This window comes from Festucalex cinctus, chromosome 8 (assembly GCF_051991245.1).
Source record: "Festucalex cinctus isolate MCC-2025b chromosome 8, RoL_Fcin_1.0, whole genome shotgun sequence".
In the NCBI taxonomy this organism is placed as follows: domain Eukaryota; kingdom Metazoa; phylum Chordata; class Actinopteri; order Syngnathiformes; family Syngnathidae; genus Festucalex; species Festucalex cinctus.
The window spans coordinates 24,436,283-24,449,296 of record NC_135418.1 but is presented as its reverse complement, the minus strand read 5'-3'; the positions used below and the strand labels follow the sequence as shown (position 1 = coordinate 24,449,296).

At 37.5% G+C, this 13,014-nt stretch overlaps 1 protein-coding gene across 1 annotated transcript; it reads right to left on the bottom strand.

The window, feature by feature from the left end:
• Positions 1-336: 336 nt before the first annotated feature.
• Positions 337-10,195, bottom strand: inka2 (inka box actin regulator 2). Its single transcript, XM_077530392.1, has 2 exons — positions 9,993-10,195; positions 337-3,695 (listed from the first exon to the last, which is right to left on the bottom strand). Exons 1-2 carry the CDS (start codon positions 10,044-10,046, stop codon positions 2,586-2,588), a joined length of 1,164 nt encoding a protein of 387 aa, XP_077386518.1. The 5' UTR covers positions 10,047-10,195; the 3' UTR covers positions 337-2,585.
• Between the last annotated feature and the right edge of the window lie 2,819 nt (positions 10,196-13,014).

The window sequence follows — 13,014 nt, the reverse complement described above, 5'->3', positions numbered from 1 at the left end:
TGCATTAAAACAGTGGTATCGGTATCGGTGACTACTCACCAGTAACATGCCGATACCATTAATTCCAACACTAATATAGGATTTTAGATGCAGCATCTTGTATCTTGCTCGTGCACGATGTTTACTGGTATGTGACATGTTCACTGCATGCCGATCTAAGATATCCTATTGGCCCTTGAATGCTTTGAACCAATAGCAGGACAGCTTTTTCATGTTGAGGAAAGAAGTATCGGTATGGTATCGGTATCGGCCGATACTGTAAAGCTGGGTATCGGTATCGGGTGCCAAAAACTGTATCGGAACAACACTATTTAAAAGTGATCCACAAAACTGCTGTTTGTTTTTTTTAAATCAAATTTATTATATACAAAAAGTCAAGTGACAATTCTACAAAACACATGACGCACATTTATCACTTAAGAAAATCCAAACATCAAAACTGATGCTGAAGAATGTCCAACTTGTAAGCAAACAAATCAATAACTTGACATCATTATAGAGTGAGAGAGGCCATTTTGCAAAATGTGTGTGTGACCTGGATCCTGAGACTTCACCATATGGATCATCTGGCCAAGAGGCTGCATAAGAACTGAGGCCTAATCCCAGATGCCGCCTCTTGATTGGTCAATTCGATAAAAATAAAAATAAAAATAAAAATACTTAGAAGAAATCACATTTATAAGATTGTCCTTGCATTCTATCAGTGGTCCAAGTGTGATATATACAAGATCAGTACATTTCACCCATATTTTTGTTTTAGTAGGTCCAGTCTTATTCTTTATATAACGTGCTGATAGCAGATGGCAGTCAGTGGTATGCTGTGCCATGCTCACCCCCTCCATTCTGCCAGTAGCCCATGTGGACTGACAGTTGACTCAGTGTGTGCACACAGCAGAGTCATTAAGAATATGTGACGTGACAGCTGGCAAAAAAAGAAAACAGCGCTAGAAATTGAACTGAAGTGAGCTGGTCATGCACTCGATTGCTTTCGTGTCCTGCTGGGGCCAAGATGACGCAATGATGATGGGACGGTCCAAAAAAATGGATGGACCCACTGAGAATCCTGTGGTTTTGTTCTCAGCCTCAAAAAGTCAGATCTTGTTAAGCATCCTGAACCGTTGTAACGTCCAATATAACAAATCAGTTTTCCACATTTGAATTAAATCAAATGACATTAATTCACACATTGACTTGATGGTGAACCAACCACTGTTAGAACCGTTGTTGGTTTCAAAGGGGGTAGTCTGTATCTTAAAATCTTCTGAATGAGAGAGAGACTGTTCCTATTAACTCATTTGCGCCCAATAACGTGTAAATACGTTTTTAAGTGTCCCAAAGACGTATTTATACGTTTTTTTGTTTTTTAATGCTGGAGCATACAGAAGGCTTTGATGCAGCCTCTCAACTGCAAAGAACGGTTGCAGAAATGGTAGTTATTACACAAAGGGCCACCAGGTGGCTGCAGAGCAAAGGAGATCAACCAGAGCCATGTGGAAAAAAAGCTAAATTACTTACAATTTTGAATAGATTTGTGAAAACTGATGAAACTTAGCTCTCTCTCTCATGCTAATTGCTGCAAAACGGAAACAGAAACATACTTTTTTTCCTGATGAAAGGAGACTTTAATCTTTCTTTTGATAGGTTTCATGCTTTTATAGCAATAGAACTCGAACGGGAACGGAATTGCTTCTGTGAAAAAGGCTGGGAGTGAATGAGTTAAGGGGACAGAATGAATAAAATGGACTTTCTAATAGGTTGCATATCAATAATTTGTCTGAAGTTCCTGTCCACCAATCAGTCGTGATATTGAACAAATAAGTAAATATTTGGTTATCAACCCTTTTTCTGAAAAGATGTCCAAGTTTTTCTCAAACAAAGGCCAGACTACACTGTCTAAGACACTATCATGCAGAAATTAATTCATGTCGGATGCAAAAAAATAGGGTTAGCTTCTAATAAGCGGCAAACTGTACTTGATTGGTCGGTGAAATTTTGTTTGCAGTGATGATGGTGATGACGATTAGTGTTTAGTGTCCGCAAGCGACACAGTGTAGCGAAACGAAGTGCTGCCTCAACGGGTGAAAAAGGTTTGATCCCGTCTTCCCCCAACACTCTTGGAACATAAGCCAGATTTGCCATTGGCCCAGGAGTGTATGGGGTGGGGTATACTGGGGCTCACTTGCATAAAATAACAAAAAAAAAAAACATAAAACGTTTTCAATTGTAAAGAAATCCTTGAGTTTCCCAAGCATCTTGGAAACTGACAGAATGTTTTTAAGTGTGCGTATAGAGACATCATATATCAAACATAAACCCATGCAAACCAAGACTGTAGTGTCTGGTCATTTTTTTTTTTTTTAAGTACCGTCTTCTGGGGTAGTCAGATCCAGTCTGACATCCAGAAATGAATGAAAACATAGATTGTACTAAAGACACCAAGAGGAGTTTGAAAGTTATCAGATTGTCAGACAAAACCTGATCACAAGGATTGCAGATGTGGCGTTCATGTTTTGTTTTGGTAACAGTCGTTCATGAACCCTGCAGCTGCTGCCGGTCCAATGTGGTGCCAGTCTCTTGGCCAGCCGTCAGACCCACACAGCTGTGTTGTAGTCAAACAAGGGCTGCATTTTCCGCAGTCTCCCCTCTGGAGGTCTCCGGTCTAAGTAAATCCCTGCAAATGGCTTCTCATGGAATTGCTGCAAGTGGTTTTGACCACTCGGATGCGTTTCCGACCGTTCTTTGCCCTGCTGTCCACTGGCCCAGAACGGCAGATAAAAGCTTCCTTTTGAGCTTTTTGGAGCCGCTTTTTTGGGCCTCTTGACCAGGTCGCCCTCTGAGATCTCTGGTGCCATCCAGCCGGGCCTCTCCTTGAGCAGCTTGTCCCGATCGGGACGGACACCTCGGAGGAACTTCTTGAAGATGTTGCTCGTGAGCGAGAACTTCCTGCAGATCTCCTGCGATCGGCTGAGGCGCAGCGGATGAGCCGGCATGTCCGGTCTGTCGCCGCCCCCGTCGGCCACCCTTGCCTCCCTCTTCTCTTCTTCCTCTCCTGCTTCTTCCGGTTCTATGTCCGGCAAGTCCAGCCAGTTGCCTACGAGGTCAGCGAAGACGTTGTCGCCAAGCACTAAGGGTTGCCGATTGCGGCAACGGTTCATGAGCGACGAAGTCCAGTCGCCGGCGTCGTCCGTGCTGTCCTGAGAGTAGTCGTTGTCCAGGGACGGACCTTCTCTGGAGAGGCTGTATAGGATGCCCGGCAGATCCAGCGGTTGGTTGCACTTGGGAGGCTGCATGTAGGGCTCGGGTGGCGGGTTCCCTACCGTGGGTCCGTAGAAATCCACCTGCGGCGCCGCGTATCCCGACCATCTCCGCGGTTCAGCCTCCAGGTCTCCCTCCTCGCTTCTGTCCATCTCCAGACTGGAACTCGACGAGGACAGAGTCCCTTCACTGTATCTGCTTTGTGACAACTCCGTAGATGGCTCCGGACTTGGGCTGGGGTCGTTGGACGAGCACAGTCTGGGATCTGCTATTGAAGAAGTGTCAGAAACGGTCACGTCCTGCAGATGTCTCCGTCCTCGAGCTGAGAGGTTGAGGTTGTCTAGAGCGGTCTGGACCTGAAGCAGCTTGAGTTCTTGGAGAGCGCCCATCATGGAATTCATCTGCGCGTGGAGGCCATCTCCCGCCTCCTTCATGGACACCTGCAGAGTGAAGAGAGTGATGACAATCAGGACGTGTCCACTTCAGCTTCACAGGGTCCAAACTTGGACCCTTCAACAGTCCCTCTTTTTTTAATCCAATTACAACAGCATGAATTGACAGAATGAAACATGACAGCAGGTCTCCAGGCTGTTTTGGCTGGACGTCCATATTGACCCATATGGGCCGCACTCAAGAGTGAATCCAATCCATGATAGCTGCAAAACAGACCTGGGAATCTTCCCGCCTTTACTTTACTGAAACCAATACAATATTGTCTGTATGCTCTCACCATTACCACTTTTGCAGTATTGTACCTTTTAACTCTTTTACTGCCACACGTTATCAAAAAAAAAAAAACTTTACTATGACAAAGGCTTTGATCATTTACATCTCCTTGAAAATGTTCTGTTTCATCAAATTTCATACACATTGAGACCATCGAAAAGATATACAATGCTGCCATCTGCTGGCTATAGATAATGATGGTTTTTGATTCCATAACTCATTGACCAGGCAGCACGTGCTTCACTTAGACTGTGAACTGCAAATTTATATAAAAAAACAAAACAAAACAAAACATAATTGACATCGTGATTTTACCAATCGCTATTAAACGTTTATGGTGGTCAAAGAGTTAACTGCTCTTGGGACAATCAGCTACAGTTTCATGTTATCCTACAGAAAGTCCACAGAGAACTTTCATAGCCTCCAACTTATGTAACATGCACTTGCTGAAAAATGTAATCAGGACACAAAGTTGTTTTTCACGCCTGTTTTTGTCTGCTTCTGCTGCAATCATGCTCGTCATCTTCCGCCTCCTACTTTGCATTCGCCTCTCATCTGTTCTCGAGGCTGAGTCATGTGACCCAACATCATCTCTCGAAGGCACACAGACAGACAAAAAGCCCCGGTGGCCAAGTTCTGAATCATTTGGCTTCCTTGACTCGCTTTGTGAATCACCACCATCGTGTTTTGTCTTCAACCAAGAACATTTAGTGGATACTGTACATACATAAGCATGCATAAACTTTGAAAACTTAGCTTACCCAACTACAACAACATTGTTACATCAAAATGGCCGAATTTTATTCAATTTCAGATATAGGTCTTTGAGACTTTTTTTATGCATCCTGCTACAATAGGCAGTTCCTCCATACTTCATGTTGATCAGTAAACTGGCTTTTTTTTTTTTTTAAATCACTTTCAAGGGGGCGATACTGTGTAGGTAAAAAAGATTGGCAATTTAGCATGACCCAACTTTCCGAGTATGAATTTGTCAATGTATGAAACCTGGATTTCACCCAAAATTGCTGCTTCAAACAAAAATGTCAGACTTCCTGCTCAATTGGAGACCCCAAAAATGCTCACAGACTGTAATTCCAAACTTTCTAAGGATAAAAAAAATAAAATAACAAAGAAACACCATTCAAGTCATCCTCTTACCGTGTATGAAGTCAGCCTGTCACTGTCATCTCAAAATGCACCAACCTGACTGGCCCTCATGCGTATGGATGTATATATGGAGCAGTCTTGCATGGGGGCAACCAATCAGAGCTGCAAGTCTAGACTAATCCCCAAACTGTGTAAGATGTGGGAGTTTTGGGGGGGTCACTCGGGCGGAAACGGAGTGACAATGAGATGAGAGTCTGCCAGTGAGGGTCAGTGGGGCGGGATTATGGGGGCACTCGGGCATATGTTTAGATGCCCATGAGAGTCCATGGCTTCAATTATAAATGATTACATATGGGTGATCGAAGGGTCTGTGTAACAGCAGCAGACTGTAATATGTGACTGTGACCCCCACTACCCCCTACATAACCCACACTCCCTCATCACCCCCCCTCGGTGTGCAAGACAACCTGTAAGCCCCGTGAGAGGAGGACATGTTGCATAATGTTTCTAATGTGGGAAAAAACACAAATGTGATGCACAAGGAAATGTTTCTAAATTCAGTTGTGGCTATGAGCAAACAGCCATAGCAATAATAATTATTATTACTATAATAATAATGATAATAGAATGCTTTTAAAATTATATTTTTAAATGTAATGTCAAAATCTTTCAAATGATAAGAACTATAATACTTATTTTAGCATAACGTAAAATAATTTTAAAAAATATGCATGAAAAAAGACTTGAAAAATGCAGATAAAATTCGATTTTTCAAAAGAATAACATATTTGAATGTAAGTTAAAATTGCAATCAGAAGTAATTCAGTCACTTAAATCAGTTTTTTAAGTATCAAAAATAACTGAAAACAATTTAAATATACACACACATATATATATATATATATATATATATATATATATATATATATATATATATATATATATATATATATATATATATATATGTACAACTTAAGAAAATTAAACTACTTGAAACAAATACAAAGCAATAAACATTTTAAAAACAAAAATAGCATATGAGCACAATAATAAGATCACATTTATAAAATAGATTAAAATCTTTGTATAAAATTGATTGTTGAAGAATATTTTTTAGAATTCAAATGTATAATCTGAAGAAAAAAAATCAAATATAATTGGCTGCATAATTTGTCACTCAACAGGCCAACTGTAAATTAAGTCAAGTCATGTCAAGTCAAGTTTATTTATATATCCCTTAATCATACAAACGTCTGCCCATAGTTGACAAATAGCAACGACATTAAAAAGCTAACAATACATGCATTTAATAATTTAATGACTAAATTGATCAAAAAACTACATTAACTTAAAAATATATTATTTAAATGCATTTCAATAAAAACAGGAGTATAATATCACAAATAGGCAGTCATTGATTTATTCTTTACATTTTGACACATTTATCTCCAAATCATATATACTTTAAAACTACTCTTTTTTTTTTTAACATGACTATTTCCTCTATATATAATATTCTTGTGATTATGCCAATGTGTGGCCGATATCTTGCATCTTGAACTTGTAATAACCTTTGGCTGAGTATGCTCAGCTAATGAAAGCAAATGCGATTGAGTCATAACCAGCTATTGGTCAAAGGCCAACACAGACTTTTTTTTATTTTTCAGAGGCGCCATTAATAATTCATATTCCACCACAAAGCAAAGCCCCCATTATTCCACATGTTAGCTGACTCGCGGCTGTAGCGAGTGGCCCAAATATGTCAGCCTCCTCAACCTTAAGCCGCCTGGCATTTATTTGCTTTAAAACGACTTGAAAGTCAAGCGCAGATGTTATTTTGACGTCTCTTTTAAAAGGCGCCAACAGCCCGAGAAGCTCGTTAGGAAACATCCATCCAGTCCGATTTAAAGGCGACGACGAAAAACGAGGCCGCAAGGGGAAGCCGTTTACTGCCCTGGTGCACTTCTTGCATCATCAGTCTGCTCCTGTGATCTTCGGACGAGATTGCGTGGACACTTGGCCGCATTTCAATAAAGTTTCGGACGTTTGAATGCTTCATATGGTCATGGCTGATTTCAGAGCCCAACTGATGCTTGGTAGTATAGATTATAGAGTGGCTATAAAAAGTCTACACACAAGCGCCTCTTCTGTGTCTCTAACATGAAAGTCCTGTTGCTTGTTTGGTGGGTTGGGGGGGGGCTTTATAACATTGAGGTTATCGGACTCCTTCCTGCCCCTCCAGCCGGCTCATTAAAAATGAATGGTCGTGTGTGAGTGTGTCAAGGGCGCAGGAATGAAGGCATCTGTGGAGCACAACCACAGAGGCTCTCTCTATATGGAGGCAAGTCAACATCAACAGGCTAATAAAAGCAAATAACAGCAACGTCTCGTCTTCAACAAGTGAAGTTTGTTTCAGACCCTCCTGGTGACGTCCACAAAGATAAACATGAACGTAACATTTGATGTCGAGCTTAACTCATTCACTGCCAGCCCAGTTAAAAATTGATCTTTGACGTGTATAGTCGTCAATGGCACTGAATGAGTTAAATACCGAGACCGTTTCACTTAGCAGCATGAAATTTGGTAGACATGTTTGTCATGAGTCGACCCACAAAAAAGGTCTCAAGATGCCTTTTTTTTTTTTAAAACACAGAAAGTCGGTAATTTTGGTTGGAAGCAAACATTTTCAGGAGCTATTAAAAGAAAATTAAAGAGGTTTTGTTTTTTTTTGTCTTTAAAATTCACCTTCAAAGCCAATTTCTCTAGGCAACATAAAATGCGTTTGGTGTGCGTTTGGGCTATCATGAATATATTGATTAAAAAAACATTCTAAAAACTTGGGATGTTCGATACCACTTTTTTTCAAATCGATACCGATACCAACTGCCGATACCAGTAGTACATTTTGACAAGTAAAAAAAATTACTAAAATATATTTTTAAACAAATATATTTCCTTTAATTTTGACAAAAAAAAAACAGCGAGAGAAGCGTCCACGCCGACACGGAAACTCAAGTCTACTCTCGACTGCACGAGATGACACGCGAAAGGGGTCGCCAGCTTGTAAGTTCAAGGGTCAAACGTGGGAGCGTTGACCTGATGTCACCACGCAGAGACTGACACCGAAGACCCTTACTGACTCCCATCACCCAGCAAGTGTTCACACTTTCAAAACATGTTGGCTTTTTTTTTTTTTTTTTTTTTTTTTTTTAATGTGCCACCTACATCAGGTGTGTCCAAACTACGGCCTGGGGGCCATTTGCGACCCGCCATACATTTTTTGGCGGCCCGTGGCAAATACTAAAAATAATTTTTAAATTCTGTTAAAAAAAAAAGAAAAAAAAGAGGGTGGATCAAACATTTCTAGCTACGCAAAGACACAAATTTGCAGCTAATAATTCAGTTTCAGAAATACAAATAGTTTCTAAATTAATGGTTGTTAAGTTGATGACCGATTGTTCTTGTGGTTCAGAATGTCAAGTTGGGATTCAGCTGCTGCTCAGTGGAGAGGCGTATCTATTATAGTGGCACACAGGAGTCACTATTTGCCTTGTGACTGTTAGCAGTTTTCAATAAGTAACTGTACATTAATATCAACCATTTATAATTGCTTCATTGATTTTTTACCATGTTTAACTCATTCACTGCCAATGACGGAAAAAGACGTCAAATGATGCATTTTTTGCTGGTCTGGCAATGAATGAATCAAAGTGGCCCTTGCAGCTTTCAATTTTTCTGTATGTGGCCCTCAGAGGAAAAAGTTTGGACACCCCTGACCTACATTGACGACAAAAAAAAGTTAAACGCAACTGAACTGCAGTGATTCTTTAACGTACTGCGAGAATGAGCCTGGGTACTGGTGGTATCAGACCACACTTTGAGAATCAACTGCTGTAGACACATTTCAGGAAACATTCAGTATTGACAAGCATTCATTCACACTCACATTATGGAGTGTCGAGTAAGTTTTGGCGAGCGATTTAGTGTGAGTGAGTGAGTGAGTGAGTGAGTGAGTGAGTGAGTGAGTGAGTGAGTGAGTGGATGAGCGAAATGATGAGTCGGCAATGTTGTCAACTGTCCGTGATGATGCGTATGCTCAGTTTGTTCCCAGTAGCAGGAAGAGTGACAACCTTGTTTTTTTTTGTTTTTTTTTGTTTTTGTTTTTGTTTTGTTTTTGTCTAAAATAAAACAGCAACAACAACAAATAAATTATATCTATAATGACAAAAAGAAAAGTGTTTTAAAATCACTATATAATTACAGTATTGCTATTAATAATTATACAGTATTGTGTGATCTATTTTATTTTATATATAAACAAATGTAATCGCTACGCTATATTATGCAACATCATATACAAAACAATGAATCAAATCAACATGTCCACACACCCTTTCAATAAATGAAATACAATATAATAATATATTTTTCTTAATGGATTGATGATATGAATTGTCCAATATTATATATGACAGAGCCATTAATAAATAATGGACTCACTCCTACTGTATGTAGTTGTCTAATTGGTCATCAAACATCTAAGTGTCTCTAATAGTTAAAAATAAAATAAAATAAATATTTAAAAAAAAAATTGAATATATTTACGTGAATGTATGTGTTAAAGCCTACGTAACGTAAAATTATTTTTAAAAAATACACTAAATGAAAAAAAAAACAGTAAAGTAACAGTGGCAAGGAAACAACTCTAGTTGAGTCACGCGCGCACGCGCACACTCGTAGGTCAAGGCAGTGCAAACATGTAGGTCAAATATTACACATCTGCGAGCCTGACTTAAACATCAATCAAAGCATTCGATTATTATGAATTACTGTCATGAATTCATCACTTAAGCTTCACGCGCACACAAGTCAACTATAAAAGGGGGGGAAAATGAAGCACGTACCAGCTCCTGTTTCAATCTACGCAGGCAAACGTCCATGCTCTTCTTTTTTGACATCTCGAGTTGAATAAAGGAAAAAAAAAAAAACAGGAAAATGTCATGCAAACTGTCGCATCGTGTCTGTGGAAGACTGATGATGTCTTTGCTTTGATGCGGCGGCGTGGGGCGACCAAACAAGTCTGTGAAATGCTCGCGACGTGTGACGCCGAAGCAGTCAAACGCCGAGTGACGAAATGCGTGCGTGCGTGCGTGCGTGCGTGCGTCCATTCAAGAGGAGCTCTGACGTCACTCACCCAATCCTGAGCCAACCTCGTGGGCGTGGAATTGTGTTCATGTGAGTAACCATGAGGGAAAATAAAATAATATCATTGTGTTTGTAAAAAAAAACAACATGTTCATACATACAGTACTATACATTGTAGAACTACATCGACTCCACATTCTGTTTGTATTCATTTAAGCAGACATTTATGTCAGTATTCACATGAAAAGTAACACTACTTATTATTATGACAATTTGTCATAAATTCATCCGGCGTGCAGCTGCTGTTGGTGCATGCACTCGCTTCCGTTCAGCTGTCACAGCACAAAGGGATAGGAAACACACACACACACAAATGTGCACGCAAACACAACTAGTTTGTCGAAATGTGGTCCAAGGGCGTTTCTAGCCCATATTTGAGGGTTCTCAAGCACCCCCAAATTGAGTCCCAGCACCCCTAAAATGCAGTGTAAACAAGGATATGTGGTTCTCCTACGCAGAGGCGTAATTTGCCATTAGGCAAGGCAGGCAATTGCTTGGGGCCCCTAGCAAGCAGGGGCCCCCGGGGGGCCAAAAGATTTGACACAAGCCACATATCCTTTACATTAGCAGTGCAACAATGACAACTTCCCTGAATCAGTTGGGGTTTTTTTCTTAAAAATAAAACAACTGATTATTTTGTATTTTTTTTGTAAATGATCATGAATAGTCGTAAAGCTTTTATTTAAAAAAAAAAAAAATGACCAAGGCATTCTTTTTTTAAGTAGCAAGGATGTTTTTTGTTTGTTTGTTTGTTTTAACAACCATGTAAACTTGGGCATTTTTTAAGCAACCATGTATAGTAAGGCGTTTTTTTGTTGTTGTTTTTTTTTTTTATAATAAAATAATAATAATGATAACCATGTATAGTAAGGTGTTGTTGTTGTTGTTGTTTTTTTGTACCATGTAAAGTAAAGCATTAAAAAAAAGGCATTCTTTAAATGACCATTTAAGGCATTTTTTTTAATTATTTTTTTTTACAACCATTTAAAGTAAAGAATTAAAAAAAAAAAAAAGATGACCATAGGCTATAGTAAGGCATTTTTTTAAATGACCCTTTAAGGCATTTTTTTTTTTTAACAACCATGTAAAGTAAAGCATTTAAAAAAAAAAAAAAAGATGACCATAGGCTATAGTAAGGCATTTTTTAAATGACCATTAAAGGCATTTTTTTTTTTTTTTAACAACCATGTAAAGTAAAGCATTTAAAAAAAAGTTGACCATAGGCTATAGTAAGGCATTTTTTAAATAACCATTTAAGGCTTTTTTTTTTTTTTTTTTTTTAACAATCAGGTAAAGTAAAGCATTTAAAAACAAAAGATGACCATACGCTATAGTAAGGCATTTTTTAAATGACCATTTAAGGCTTTTTTTTTTTTTTTTTTTTTTTTTTTAACAACCATGTAAAGTAAAGCATTTTTTATTTTTTTTTTAAAAAGATGACCATAGGCTATAGTAAGGCATTTTTTAAATGACCATTTAAGGCTTTTTTTTTTCTTTTTTTTTTAACAACCATGTAAAGTAAAGCATTTAAAAAAAAGTTGACCATAGGCTATAGTAAGGCATTTTTTAAATGACCATTTAAGGCATTTTTTTTTGTTTTTCTTTTAACAATCAGGTAAAGTAAAGCATTTAAAAACAAAAGATGACCATACGCTATAGTAAGGCATTTTTTAAATGACCATTTAAGGCATTTTTTTTTTTTTTTTTTTTTTAACAACCATGTAAAGTAAAGCATTTATTTATTTATTTTTTTAAAGATGACCATAGGCTATAGTAAGGCATTTTTTAAATGACCATTTAAGGCATTTTTTTTTTTTTAACAACCATGTAAAGTAAAGCATTTTAAAAAAAGATGACCATAGGCTATAGTAAGGCATTTTTTTTTAAATGACCATTTAAGGCATTTTTTTTTTTAACAACCATGTAAAGTAAAGCATTTAAAAAAAAAAAAAAAAGATGACCATAGGCTATAGTAAGGCATTTTTTAAATGACCATTAAAGGCATTTTTTTTTTTTTTTAACAACCATGTAAAGTAAAGCATTTAAAAAAAAGTTGACCATAGGCTATAGTAAGGCATTTTTTAAATAACCATTTAAGGCTTTTTTTTTTTTTTTTTTTTAACAATCAGGTAAAGTAAAGCATTTAAAAACAAAAGATGACCATACGCTATAGTAAGGCATTTTTTAAATGACCATTTAAGGCTTTTTTTTTTTTTTTTTTTTTTTTTTAACAACCATGTAAAGTAAAGCATTTTTTATTTTTTTTTTAAAAAGATGACCATAGGCTATAGTAAGGCATTTTTTAAATGACCATTTAAGGCTTTTTTTTTTCTTTTTTTTTTAACAACCATGTAAAGTAAAGCATTTAAAAAAAAGTTGACCATAGGCTATAGTAAGGCATTTTTTAAATGACCATTTAAGGCATTTTTTTTTGTTTTTCTTTTAACAATCAGGTAAAGTAAAGCATTTAAAAACAAAAGATGACCATACGCTATAGTAAGGCATTTTTTAAATGACCATTTAAGGCATTTTTTTTTTTTTTTTTTTTTTAACAACCATGTAAAGTAAAGCATTTATTTATTTATTTTTTTAAAGATGACCATAGGCTATAGTAAGGCATTTTTTAAATGACCATTTAAGGCATTTTTTTTTTTTTAACAACCATGTAAAGTAAAGCATTTTAAAAAAAGATGACCATAGGCTATAGTAAGGCATTTTTTT